We start from the raw sequence: 14,701 nt of genomic DNA on the forward strand, positions 1-14,701 counted from the left end.
GAAGTTTGTCATCTCCAATGGCGCACCATCAGTGACTCTCAATGCTAATGTCAATCTGAGTCCAAACTCTATGGATCACTAATTGTACACACTTAGACGAAGGGCCTCTATAAAAGGACTCATACATGCATGCTGTCATTCAAAGTAGGCAAGTTCCAAAATTAACCAGGGTGGCTTATACTATGTTAACGTGGTTAACCCAGAACTGTGTTTCCCAGAGTCCCCTTCCCTGGTGGTTCTAATTCAGAAGTGGCTCTAAGACATGCTGGCATGAGATCTGGAGGGCCAAAGTGAAACAAGTGCCATGTTTATCTGAGATCACCATTGTTCAATGTGGTGTAGCAATGTGACAGACACAAAGGTGCCTGGCCAGTTCCAGCTTGTCCTCATTCCCTTCTGCTTCACCTCCAGCTCTTCTTCCTGAGTGCTGACTAGGGTGGCCTCAGGCACACCACTAAACACCTGGCTGCAGACCCACAGAGGTGGTCACAGAGCCCCCGCCACGTCACCTGCCCAGGCCCACTTCTGCAGTGGCCTTGTGCTTTGCTTCTGAAAGACGACCTGGTGACTTAGCCTGATTCACACGCCTTCTGAATCTTCACTTCTCCAGCGCTTCACACAGTTGAGTTTGGTCTAATTCTGTAACAAAATCCGGTATCCCATGGCACTTGGAGCAACTCTTCTCCCATTTACCAAACCAGACACACAAACCTCCAAATGGACATTGTTGTTCTAACTACAGGCCCCCTCTGAGAGGGAGCTGAACCAAGTGTGCAAGCTGAAGAGAGTCCCATTCTGTTCCAGGTAGTAGTACACTTCTTGAGGCCTCATAATGTCGTAAAAGGCATAAATGGCATCAAAAGATCGACACCACCAAGTGCACAAATGAGTGTCGGGGGAAATATAACCCAAAACATGGTTTAAAAATTTGGCTCTGAGAATCCTCACACAGTTGCCTCTCTGCACCTTGCCTAGTCAGTCACAGGCTGAGACTGTCCAACCTACATCTACAGGCTCATGTCAACAGTCCTTTCTGCCCAACCCAATCTCATAACAGCACTCACTGCCACATACAACTGATGGAGCTGGTCTCATCAGTGCTAAACTCACACCCTGTGTAGAGGTGTTACAACTTACATAATAAACGCTCAGATAACAATACTAGATGCAGACACCAGTATCTGAAATAACCTCACTGATGGTTGGGTAATGACCACACGTAGGCCACAGGTGTTCATAAGGCATTCCTTTGCTCCTGGGCTGAAAAGCAAAAATCCAAAGTTAAAAAAAAAAAAAAAAACACCGTAAAAATGTGAGCATGAATTATTTCTTGTTTTATTGCTTTCTTGTTTCTTTCTTGATGCAGAGTCAATGTTTTTGAGTAACAGTAATAAGATGCCCAAAATCCAATAGTAAACATTCAAATAGTAAAATCTGATGTAGAACAAAGTCCTCAAATGTTAACTCCTTTAAGTTACATCTAGTAGAACCACTAGGGATAAAGGCTGAACTCATCATCTTGGTTTATGATGGAAACCGCTATCCTCTGACCCAGGGGACAGGAGGAAGTCTCAAATGCCAGCCACCTGTTTAGGCACTGGTGGCAACACTGTGGTCTCCTCGTGAAATGGCCGGGGAGACTCACAACGAGTCTAAGTATGGCAATCTCTCCTTTTACCCCAGGATTAAGAGATGTCCCCACAACAACTGAGAGAATCAAAAGAAACTCCTATGGAATAGAAGAAGTGGTTACAGTGATGAAGATCAGAAATGATTGTGTTGCCAAGGAAGTGACCCGTGACTGCACAGAACCCCATCTTTGTAAGAAAGCAAACCACTCTTAAGTGCACATCAGAGAGGCTTTACACAGTGACTGGCTGCAAGCAGGACAACCGTTAGCAGCATTTGGCTTGTTGAAGGCACAGGTCCTCGTCATCCTGAGAGAGGAGAGTCACTGTGTGCGACCTCTGAAAAATTGTCAGCTGTCACAAATCTGATTGCAGCTTCAGCCTGATCTTTTTTTTGAAAGTCCCAGACTCTTGGGGCACCCCTGAATATCTTGATGTGCCTACTCCTTCTGCAAGAAGTCAGATTTCCAAGGGATGGAGACTCAAAGGAACATGATTGCATTACATCACACAACAGGCAAAAATAAATACATGACTCTATAGTATGGGTATGAAACTACCACAAAGAAATATCTCAGACCCCACAACTGCAGCTCACATGCTAGCAATACCTGGTAGGGTCTAAAAGGTGTCAACTGTCCCATAAAGCATTTACCTACTATGACTTTAATCAACTGTACTTATGGGATAAGCAAAAATGTATGAAAACATTCTTTTTTTTTAAAGACAAATTTCCTTAAATACCAAAGAGAGAGATCAATTTCACTTGACAGTGATCAGGATATCCAAATTAAATAAATCACTGTCAATTCTTCCCAATGATCATCTTAGGTTTCCATAAGAATGGGCGAGAGCCAACTGCACCTTGCCAGTGACACTGAGGGTGTAGTCGTCACACAAACGCTCTTGGAAGAATGACGGGCCCACGCCTTTGCCTGAGGAATGATCTCGAGCTCTTCCAGCTTTTGAAATTCCACAGTATTGTGAATGCTCTTTACACACACAGTGATACTCAAAAAGGAACCAACAAGAAAACATAAGTTGCATTTATTCACGTCCACGCCATCTAAAGCTACTGTGTACAGTAATCAGGACTGGAGAAGGGAAGATTTAGTATCTAAAAACAACAAAAAAATCACTGGGACATGCCCCCTGAATTGCAAGTTGGAGTTCTAATCTACTTGCTGGCAAGCCGGTTTCCTCCCTGAGAAGCACACTTCCCGCTTCCTTCTCTCCTTCCAGCGTCTTCTGTCCCTCTCAGTTAAGGCCTGGACAGTGTGGGATGGTGTTGCAATCTCTCCTGCAGAGCTGTCAGTCGCCCGTGGGCTCAGGCTGCGTGCACTCAGGCTCTCGGTCGCTGGGCTCTGCGCTCCGCCGCCGCAGTTCCTCCACCGTCTGCAGCAGGGCCGAGCGTTCCAGTTCTAAGGTAAGCATGGCCTGCTTCAGCTTGCTCTCGCTGCTCAGGAGCTTCTCAATGGTGGCTTCCAGGCTTTGGATCCTACCATTTGCCACCTGGAGAATAAAAGAAGAAATGAGAATACAATTGCCAGTGCTAACACAGGAGGGATCCAGCACCCACTCACCGTCCAGCCTTGGGAGCACTCTGGAGCCGTGTTTCGGCAGGGATGAGTCTACAGTTTATCATCAGTTCTGGCCACAGAGGAAGGCAACTCGCACCCCTTGCAGGTAAGTGGCCCAGGCCCTTAAAAGCACCCCGAGAGTAGGTGGGCCAGGCCCTTAATAGCACCCCGAGAGCCCCCGGCATTTTCTTCTCCTGCTATGGCTGCTGTGGAAGCCGACGCTGAGACGGTGGATCACAACAGAGAGGGAACCCAAACCCCCAGGCACCACCACCGGAAGGACTGCTAGGATAGGGCCAAAGAATGCTTCAGCGACACAAAGCTTAAGTCGGCGTCAGCAACACAAAGACTTCCGTTGTGCCAAGCCTCAGAGATTTGTAACTTTGTTACTGCAGCAGAGCCTGGCCTGTTTTGATGAGCACGTACATTTAAACGCACAAATCGATTTCAGGCTGACAAAAACTCAAAATAAGGCAATTTCAGGCTGACAAAAATTCAAAACGGTTCCTTGTGAAGGCCCAAGTAGTAACAATCCTCTAATCTGAAATTCTTTACAAACACAGTAATACTCAAAAAGGAACCACCAAGAAAACCTAAGTTGCATTTATTCACATCCATGCCATCTAAAGCTACTGTGTAAAGCTAGTGATATCTAGAGGAACAAGACATCACTATGTTGAGAAACACAGGCATTTACCCCGCAACACATATGGAGTCCTTAGAAAGGCCAGGTGTTCTGCTAAGAGGTTTATATGCCTGGTCTCACTGACTGCTCACTACGAGCCACGGAGATAAGCAGTATCCTCTCTTCCACCCTACAGAGGAGGAATGAGGCTCTCTCACTCACTTTACATCCTCAGCACCTAGCACATAATTAATGCTAGTTAAATAGAACTTCCAGGTGTATCTTTCTAGCAACTGTCCCTCGTCTCTCTAATTTGCTCGGGCAGGCTTGCTTCCCAGGTGACAAGTGTGTTAGCTCTAGTGACATTAAAGGGTTCCCTAAGAAAACTGCAGAAACTCCAACACGTATGCTGATGTCCCTGAGGCCTTTCTGGCCCGTTCCCTAGCTCACAGCTGTATCCTGGAGTGCTCTGTGACTTGGTCTATCTCACTAATCCAGTCCAGATTTGCCATGCTCCATTTTAGGTTGGAAAAATGGTATGTATGTATATATATATATATATATATATTTTTTTTTTTTTGCCATTTTTCAAACAAAGAAAATATTTTTTGAATGTGACAACACTTGTGCCAGAAAATTCATGACTCAAAGGCTAGCTCTGGCTGGGCCACTGGAACACCCAAAATATAAAAAAGGGACCAAGAGCCTTAGTTTGTCAGCCTACTGGGCAAGGGGTGGTCCCGCTTGGGGTATCTCTCTAAGCTGTACTCTCTGATCCTCAAAATCCACCCACCATCAGGGCCTCGCTCAGGGCCTACCCTCATCACTTTGAAGCCCCTCTGCATTCCGAAGTGCAACCTACAGCTTAGTGGTGAATTAATTTGCATGGTCATTTGCTATTCTGCATTAATGTCAGGTCTCCTCAACAACACTGATGCTTTTATAGAAGCAAGCATGTCTTCTCTTTCACACACGGTCCTGTCTCCCACAGCACCTGGCTCAGTGTGGGTGTCAATGACTTGTAGGGATTGTGACGCATTATTATTTGGTTCCATCTGGCACTAGACTCTATGCAATCGTCTGAATGATTGCATATATTGCTGAACAAAACAGGTGGTAGAATTTGCTCTCCAGCGTCTAGACAACGTTCACATGTATTTAACAGGGAATGAAATGGGATTTTGATATTTCTAACAATTTTACGAACAGAATAAAGGTAGGAAATGGGTTGATTTTGGTATTTTGGCCCCCCAGAAAAGCTGTATGAAAATTCAGTACTGTATTGAACACCTTTCCTTGTCTGTGTCTGAAAAGTGTACAAGGAGGAGGCAAGATTCTTACATCTGAGAAACATATTTTCATAGAGGATCATGGAAAAACTATATCCAAACACCACAAACCGACACAATACAATCCTAGATCCAACTCTTTGAGAGCTGCAGTGTCTTACTCAACTTGATGGCCCCCAGCACTCAGCACTGCATGGACTCAGGAACTACTGGTGGGTTGGCAAAGACCACAGTTCTAAATGATCCTTCCAGAAGTGCAGGACTACTTGGTCAAGAGAACGACCATTCCAAGGAGAACATCTGTAATCACCAATTACTGTCTGATGCCTTTATTGAGGAATGTAGGTAGCTAAGAAGTTTTTCACAACTCCCTGTCTTCACAAAAACAATAGCACAGGAGCAGCATGAAATTACTCTCTATGCTCTGTCACCAAAAAGCTACATCGTCATTTACCCAATAAAACAAACCTTTTGAGAACTGCCTATCTTAACAAGCTAAACACTTTGATGCAAATGTGAGCTTTATTAGAAGTTTCCACCATGTTATATTTCAGGGACCTATCATTGGCTTGGAAGCCATTTAAAATGACCACCTACACTGTGTACCCCTATAGGCCAGAGAGGCTCTTCACCCTCTGGAGACTTCCCTTGAGTGACAGCTGAGACTTCCAGAGTAAACTGTATACAGGCATATTTTCAGTTAGGACATCTCTATCTTAGGAGAAAAAAAGAAGTTAAATTTCAGAATGTGAGTGGTTATTAGGGCTGGGCAGGAATAGCATTCGGTCTTGGTTCCTCTCTTTCACATATCTGATAGGGTATGCTGGGATGGAATGCCCGCTGGGAGGAATGCATTTCTGATAGCTTGACTCACTAGGCTGGCCTTTCTCACCTTGCTGCCAAGCTTGTGTCTGCAAAGCTCATCTTTCTATGAAGAAAAATCAGAGGCTTAGATCAGAATGGGACTTATTCTCAGGACAGCCCAGAAACACCATAAAAATTTTGGCAAAAATATGTATTTTTATCCACAGCCACTCAAAAACAACTTTTAAAACACCCTCAAAACAATTCCTTAACAGGGACAGCACTGCTACACACTTGTGACATTAAAAAAACTAGAAAAAAGTAGAACATATGGTTGCTTCATGCCATCGGATTGACAAAAGAGCTGCACTCCGCAGTTAGGTGTTCTTTTCGGCAGTGTGCCTGGGTGATGTGGGGGTGGGGGTGATGCTGGACCCGGCCAGCTCTGGTCTCCGTGCTGCACCTCAGTGCTTGCTCTGCACACCCTCCTGCGTGCACAGTCTCAACTGGTCTTTCTTCTGTATGTCCTCACCTGACTGTATCCATGTTGAAATGGAAGTTTCTAGAGGGGAGAACTGAGACCTTCGTTAATCAAATCTTTGTATATGCACCAAGGACTCACAAAGAGTTATCATCTCCTCTGGTTTGTTATGTTTATTTCTGTGTTACTTTCCTCCTTTACCATCCCTCTGTAGACCTAGCTGGTTTTGCTCATAGAAGTTAAAGCTCTTAGATTCTCTTTGAGTAATGACAATGGCTGGCATTCAGCTAACAGGCCACAGCATCCTGAATCCAAGTTCATCTCTGGGCCTGTCTCCTAAAAGAGTTAAGTGCAGAAACAGCCTCTCAGAAAGCTCTGGGACTGTCTGACCTCAGCAAAGGACAATCTGTCTGCTCCATAATAAAAAGGACCCATTCTCCTGGGATACCTTTGATCCCGACTATAAACAGATCAGGGTGGGAAAGGTCCTCTGGTCATGGGAAAGTCCAGCCTGCTGTTGCCTTTGGTGAGTTAATGAACTACCATATATTTGTGATTCAGGAAGCTGCTTTATAAATATGCTCTACCTGCAACTGTTCAAGGAGGTCAAGGTTCTGTTTGCGTAAGCTGCTGTTGGTTTTCTCTAATTTATCCATTCTTTGGTTGTCACTGAGAGGAGAGGAATCGATAAGTTCTTCTTGAAGGACGTGGTACTCAACTTCATAAGCTTGTAACTGTTTAGCAATGTCCATCTCAAATACCTGTTATAGAAAGAAAAGTCATCAGGTACTAAAATTGAGAAAAACCCCCACAAGCACAGGCAGGTGTCCGCAATCATGACAATGCGGACCTGTGACGCGTCTCCTCTACGCTTAGCTCTCTACACTTGGTACTAGAAGTGACAAACAAGAAAAACTATGCACTGAGAAGGTAATTTTACTTGGGACCAAAGGATATAAGAAACATGTAGAGGCCGGGCGCGGTGGCTCACACCTGTAATCCCAGCACTTTGGGAGGCCGAGGCAGGCGGATCACAAGGTCAGGAGATCGAGACCATCCTGGCTAACGCAGTGAAACCCCGTCTCTACTAAAAAATACAAAAAATTAGCCGGGCATAGTGGCGGGCGCCTGTAGTCCCAGCTACTCGGGAGGCTGAGGCAGGAGAATGGTGTGAACCCGGGAGATGGAGCTTGCAGTGAGCAGAGATCGCGCCACTGCACTCCAGCCTGGGAGACAAAGCAAGACTCCGTCTCAAAAAAAAAAAAAGAAACATCTAGAAATAATTCCAAGGTAACATTAAGTACAGGTTTTTGATACTCATCTTCCAAAAGCCAAAAAAAAAAAACCTCTCATTTTTAAAGACTTATAAAAATTTACTTTTAGTTCTTATTTCACTTCTTTTCTCTGAAAATTCTGTTAGGTTAGATACATCAACTATGGGTTAAAAGGAGAAAAGAAACGAAAGAATCATAGCCCTGTTTGCACAGTCACCAAGTCAAAGTTTAATTATAGTTCAGATGGGTTTTCAGAGTTACAAGAACAGCTAAGTAATGGGACTGTTTACTAAAAAACTCTCCTTTGCACACAAATATGCAGAAATGAGCCAAAACCCACATGTCACCCACACAGATGAGTGAATACGAAACGATGCCTGAGTTGTCTTCTTTCCCACAATAGTAATGGTGACGAAAACACCACACGTGTGAAAAACAACTCGTAAGTGCCTAAGTGACTCAAGCCGTCCGTGTCTGTACTTTCTCTTGGTAAGGAAGGCAGGGCGGAAAGTGGAGTCAGAAGACAGCTGCTGCTGCTGCTGCTGCTGCTGCTGCCCAAGGCATTTCCTTTCTTTCCAGTTGTTTCTATGAGAGAACCCCAGGGGCTGGGGCCTCTCAGCACAGCAGTGAAGCCCTAACGTTTATCTGATGGATCTGAGAATGCAGTCAAGCTGGGACCATCTTAAAAGAAAACAAAAAACAAAAAACACTGCTAGATCAGAACACACATTCAGAAGTGAAGCCAGGCTTTAAAAGGGCAGAAACTGCCTCTCTATTGCATTTCCTTAAGCAACTCCAATATTGTTAAAAATCAGTGTGAAACTACCTCTTCTGATGGCTCCCTATTGGCATTCAAACTAGCCTATCCTCCCTGGAATCAATTTTCAAAAACCATGTTTCCTTTCTCACCATTCCCAACAATCTTATTTTCTCTTCCTTGAAATGAATTTTTCAGCTGTTTTTGATTTAAATCAGTGGATAACACTAATAAGGCACAAAAGTCATTTGATGCCTAAAAACTAAAATCCATTATATCTGTGGTGTGTGTTTGCATGTGTGCGAGGGGAGTAAGAGGGAGAGGGAGAATTGTTTACTGGATTGAACTGATTCTCTTTTGTCCTTCAGAGCGACCGTGAGGTCAGCAGGGATTATCATCTCCATTTGACAGCCGAGGTAACTGGCTCAGAGGCTTTGAGTCAGCCTTAAAACTGCGGCTCCACTGGTGACTCTATGAATGACTTGAGCTCAGTACTTAACCTCTCTCAGCCACAGTTCGTGGCCTCCCACCTGGGGCAGACAGTGCCTACCTCCCAGGATGGCTGTGAGAATTAAACAAGGCAACTCATGGAAGTTCCCAGCACACGCCTGGCAGGTTGAGCAGGCGCTCTCTTAGCTAAGGGATCTGCTTCCACACACCTGCCACAAAACCCTCACATTTCAACCTCAGCAAAACCATCATCAATGGATGCCACGTCATGGAACTTCTGAACAGTCTGAACAGTAAAAACCACAAACGTTAAAACTGAGATTGTTTGGCACCCGTGTATAATTATAAATATGGTGCTGAATAAATGTCATGTACACTATTACTTTTTTCTTTCACAAAGATTTATTTTTAAGTGATCTCCTAACCTGGAAAGCCTAGGAACAAAACCTCTGGCTTTTCCTACAGATTGATGTTCTGTGTTAAGTTAATGGCTCTCAGCAGTGCCCAAAGCCATAAACTCTTCTAAGGCCTCCATTAATCCCTAGGGACCACCCTGGGTCGCAATCATCTCTGCTGAATTGCCTGATGATCTCCTGACTGCCAAGACTCCTAGGCCCTTCATTCTGCAGTTATGCCCCTGAATTTACCCCAAACCATGGCAATATGAGGCTGGTGGTCAAAGGAGAATCCTGGTCACTGAACAAGGGTTTCAGCCCTTGGGCTAATTACTTGGGGAAAGAAAAAAAGATGGGAGGGGCGCCTGTCCTTGCACACTTAGCACAAATGATCCACTGCCAGGAGCAGTTCTCAGCCAGAGAAAGAGCAGGAAGGCCTAACATTAAAAACCCGATCCTTTGATATGTTGTCTCAGATGAATAAAACAGACGAATATTAAAAACTAGGTGTTAATAGGAAAACAAGATACATACACTTTAAGGTGTTTTCATTTCTGGTCTGAGTCACTCCTGAGGCTGGACAAGTGCAGTGCCCACCTCTCCCGGGGTCTTGCCTAAGCCATTCCCTGAGCACTGGTCACTACACAAAGCTGCAAGGTACCCCGGCCCCTCTGCAAGGGGGACTGACTCTCATCTTTCTTCCTGGCCCATCTCAGAGCAATTCCACTAGAGTCGTAATTACTGGGGATCTAGAGCCTTCCTGTCATCCTGGCTCTTAGGTTCTTCATAGTTTTCAGTCAAGTTCCAGAATTTTGGTACTGAAGAAAATTTCTTTTCTGCTTGCCAAAGTAGGAATGACCTATTTCCATACTTCTGATGTTTTGCCGAAAAGATAAAACTATTTTAAGTTACTGAAGCAATAGAGCTACATTATTGGAAGCTTGAAAAATAAAAGAAAAATTACCAAATACAACTTTTATATCTAGCTATATTTCCTTTCATATTTCCTAAAAGAATGTTTTTCTAGTTCTAAACATAACCAACATAAAATTTCCTATCTACTTTTCCTTAACATTGTATCAAATAAGAGCTTTTTCATGTCACTATATATAACTGGCTTCATGATATTCTACCAGCTCAACCTACCATAATCATATTAATCCAGTCATCAAGTGTTAGACATCTAGTTCCAAGTTTCTATTATTATATCTATTATTATAAATGACAAGTCTAGGAGAATATCCTTATACATATGGCTTCCCTCATATTTTGGATTATTTCCTGAGGATACATTCCAAGAAATGGGGTGACTGAGTCAAAGGGTATGAATATTTTACTGACTTGGGATATGTGTCACCAAATTGCCTCCCAAGAGCCACTAATCAATGTGCACTGCCATCAGCAACATGCTAATGTTCCGCATACAGTATACCCTTGGTGCTGGGTACTGGCATGGAGAAATGTCTTTCTATTGATCTAGTAGGGCAAAGCATTATATGTTACAGAAGTTTAAATTACGCATGAAGCCAAATATTTTCCCAGATATTTGTTTACTAGCTATCTCCTCTTCGGTGAATTGTCTGTTTATGTTCTTGGCTCATTTGCTATTGTAGACTCAGCATTTCTCTTCACAGTCCACGGACACTGATTAATAAAGTCATGAACCCTGATGGTTTGCAGAACTTGCCACAGAGCTTCCGCCTTCCTAACCCCCTGCCCTCCAATCTGCTAGTCCCATTGTCATACCAAGGGCTGGAGAGTGGGAACAGTCGGCTTGGTATCAGCAACAAGGGGGCGCACTATCTGTAGCAAATTATAAAAAAAATCAAACCCACTAAAAGTCCCTCTGCTTGTTATTACCACCACATGTGAGCAATTTTCAACAAAGCCAGTGGTAAACCACTTCTCCCCGCCATGCCCCACCCTCCTGGTATGGCACCAGTTGTCCTTGTACAAAACTACTCCTTTTCCACGGTGCAAACTGCCCAAGAAGTGACGGCTCCCCGACAGGCAGAAGAGGCACGTTTGCCCCTGATTTGAGGTGTGTCTTCTGAATACAGGAACCCTGGTTTCTAACCTACAAGCTCAACTGGAACAGGGGCTCATTTGTTCACTGTGTTTCCAACAGAGTTGCCCACAGCAGGGTTTCTCAGCTGTTTGTGTGTATGCGAATCCCCTGGGGATCTCGCTGAAATGCAGATTCTGATTCAGCAGGTCTGGGGTGTGGCCTCAGATGCTGAGTTTCTAACAAGCTCTGACATGATATGATGACAATGCTGGGCTGAGGCCATGCTCTGAGTGGAGCCTAAAGGATGCTGAAAATAGGCTATTTGCCCTGCCTCCCAAAGCCACCCTTCCTCTTTTTCTTCCTTAAACTGAGCTGAGACTTCACAGGCACAGAGCACCCACTGTGACAAGAATACAACTCTGACCTCCTTTCCTTTGTTACTAATTATTCCCAAAGTTTCCATTCTTCTTGGGTCAGAAGATGTAGATGGTTTATTCAATGGACAGTTCCTTTGGTAAGTACACTGCCACAAAGGGTTCAGACACCCTTGGTCTTCTGTCCTGGGCCCTGTCACTTTTGGAATTGCCCTCTCTGGCTGCTTTCAGCCTGTCCACATTGAGCCAGAGCTCCAGAGCTCTGTCCTTGGCCACCTCTTCCATCCAGGATCCAGCTGTGTCCCAGCTGCTCAGGCTGAGACTATCTATACAGGGAGGGCATTTAATGAAATGGAACCACGGCTATCACAGAGGACCACCCAGATGCCCTCACTCCCTGCCCCACCCCATCTGTACACAGGGCAGTATGCTCCACCATCTGCAATAGAAGCATCCATTACATCTACTCTGAAGACCCCCAAGATTTGGGCCTGGGGGATCTCTAAGGCTGCAGAGGAATCATGCTGGACCCCATGTCTGCTTTCTGTGTAGGACTTAAGACTACAGCACCCTTTGGAGGGGAGGGGGCAGTGGGAAAGCAGAAAGCCTGACAGAGAACACTCAGATGTCAAGTTCAGATAGAAACACCAGAGGGAAAGAGGGCAGAGATGGGGGTAGATCTACTTTCTATAAGGATCATTGATAAAAACCTGGGCCCCAAATGCAAATTTTTGTGCTCCCGATACCCCCAAAATGTTGAACACATCAGGTTCTGAGAATTGCTCTCTGCTCTCATTCCTGTACCTTCTCACATGCTGTGATCTTTTAGTTCAGGGATCAGCAAACCACCACCTGTGGACCAAGCCCATCAGGCTGCACAGTTTTTACAATAAGGTTTTTTGCAACATCACCCGTCATCCCCTTACATGCTGTCCTGGATTTTTTGTGCTGCAAAGGCCAAGGTGAGTAGCTGTCACAGAGGTGAGTAGTTGTGACGTTATGGCCTATGAAGCCTAAAATATATACTGCCTGGCCTTCTTTGGAAAATGTCTGCCAGCCTATCTTAGGTCATCTTTTAAGTCCAGCTGGACTCAAACACCTCAGCTCCAACCTCACAGCCCTGGTTCCCACAGGCCCTGCCTTTCTACAAGGGGCCGGGCATGTTAACTCTCTGCTCAGCTTCATCTATAAAAATAGGAATTATAATACCTATGTCCCAGAGTTACTAAGTCAGTGGAGGCCGGGCACAGTGGCTCATGCATGTAATCCCAGCACTTTGGGAAGATGAGGCGGGTGGATCACTTGAGGCCAGGAGTTCAAGACCAGCCTGGCCAACATGGTGAAACCCTATCTCTACTAAAAATACAAAAATTAGCTGAGCGTGGTGGCGCATGCCTATAGTCCCAGCTACTCAGGAAGCTGAGGCACGAGAATGCTTGAGCCCAGGAGGTGGAGGATGCAGTGAGCTGAGATCACACCACCGCATTCCAGCCTGGGCAGCAGAGCAAGACTCTGTCTCAAAAAAAAAAAAAAAAAGTCAGTGGAAAAATGAATGGCAACTTCCAAATAGCCAAATAGCGGCCTGAAACAAACCAGGTACGCACAGCTGTTTTCTTCCCATGCTGTGTCCATTTCCACTCTTCCAGCACTGAAAGAGCACCTGATGTATCCTAAGTACTCTCAATACGTTTTATTTTTTGTTTTTTACAGAAAATAGGAGACAATGGGATTTTTTTTCTGAGGCTCAATACTCAGGAGGTAAACAATGTCAGCTGGGATGGCCTGGGAGGGACAGGAGCAAGGTGACATGACAGGCACTGGATATAGCCCTCAGTCTAGGTAACCAAGGCTCTCGGGGGTCTGCCGTAGAAGCTGTAAATGTAAGTACATGCAACAAAAACTGTAAGAAGGGAATGAATGAAAGAAAGAATGAATGAAAATGCCAGAAATCAAAGAATCAAAAGGGTGGAGAAGTCAGTATTAGAATCCTGGTAAAACAGGGAAAAACTCTAAATTAAATGACCTCCAGAGGCTCCTGGCAGTCTAGGAGAGCTGCTAAAGCACTTTGAGGTGAGAGGGACTTGAGTTTGAACCCCTACCTTTCCACTTTGCAGCAGAATGAGTGTGGGTCAGTCAGCAAACCACTTTATATCCTCTCAGCAGCGCGGCCTGGACTGAATGAGATTTTAGATGCCCACCCAACCTGGCAAAAAGCAAGTCCCCAACAAGCCAAAGCTATCCACATCAAGAAGAATGTGCCAGGGAAGGAAAAGAGACGGAGAGGCTCTCAATTAAAGATGAGTGCAGAACAGAAAAGAACTGTTCTTTCATAAGGGCATATGCAATGTGCAAACAGAAATCTAAAGTTAACAATTGGTATGAAACCTCTTTTTTTTTGCAGGCCAAACTTGCACCTTTTTCTGTGCTTAACACCTAAGGTGTGGCTGCAAATGAAAAATCACAAACACTGCATCTGGATGCAATCCACTGGAATCATGGATTCCTTTTGGACTACAGAAATCTCCAGAGTAAGGATTTTTCAAAAATAGCTTTATTTCACCATTTGTTTTTGCCTGATTGCTCTATGCTTTTGTTATACAGTTATATGTTGCATTACAACATTTTGGTCAATGGCGAGCTGCATATATGACGGTGGTCCCATAAGATTAGAATACCATGTTTTTATTGTACTTTTTCTATGTTTAGTTATGTTTAGATACACAAATACTCTGCTTTGTGTAACAACTACCAACAGTATTCAGTATAGTCACATGTCGTATAGATTTGTAGAGCCTAGGAACAACATGTGTAGGTGTGTAGTAGGCTACACCACTTGGGTTTAAGTACACTTTATGAAGTTTGCACAATGATGAAATCACCTAATGTTGCAGTTCTCAAAACGTATCGCTATTATTAAGTGACACATGACTATCTGGAGTGGATTCTAGGCTTATGAGAGGCCTGACTGCTGACTCTGCAGTGACTCAATGATGAAATCCCTTCCAGTGCTTTCATAGCTACCCAGCCTCTAGACAC

At 44.5% G+C, this 14,701-nt stretch overlaps 1 protein-coding gene across 5 annotated transcripts in view; it reads right to left on the reverse strand.

Annotated features, from left to right (window-relative positions):
* Positions 1-2,659: 2,659 nt before the first annotated feature.
* The window catches only part of TBC1D1 (TBC1 domain family member 1), a 245,798-nt gene continuing 233,756 nt past the window's right edge, over positions 2,660-14,701 (reverse strand). For all 5 annotated transcript variants that reach the window (XM_058430019.1, XM_032136088.2, XM_032136087.2 and 2 more), the window contains 2 exons: positions 6,995-7,168; positions 2,660-3,140 (listed from right to left, as the gene is read on the reverse strand). In XM_058430019.1, the coding sequence (XP_058286002.1) occupies positions 2,940-3,140; positions 6,995-7,168 (375 nt within the window). In that variant the 3' untranslated portion in view covers positions 2,660-2,939. The remainder of the gene's footprint in view (positions 3,141-6,994; positions 7,169-14,701) is intronic.

This window comes from Hylobates moloch, unplaced genomic scaffold, assembly GCF_009828535.3.
Source record: "Hylobates moloch isolate HMO894 unplaced genomic scaffold, HMol_V3 SCAFFOLD_17, whole genome shotgun sequence".
Taxonomy (NCBI): domain Eukaryota; kingdom Metazoa; phylum Chordata; class Mammalia; order Primates; family Hylobatidae; genus Hylobates; species Hylobates moloch.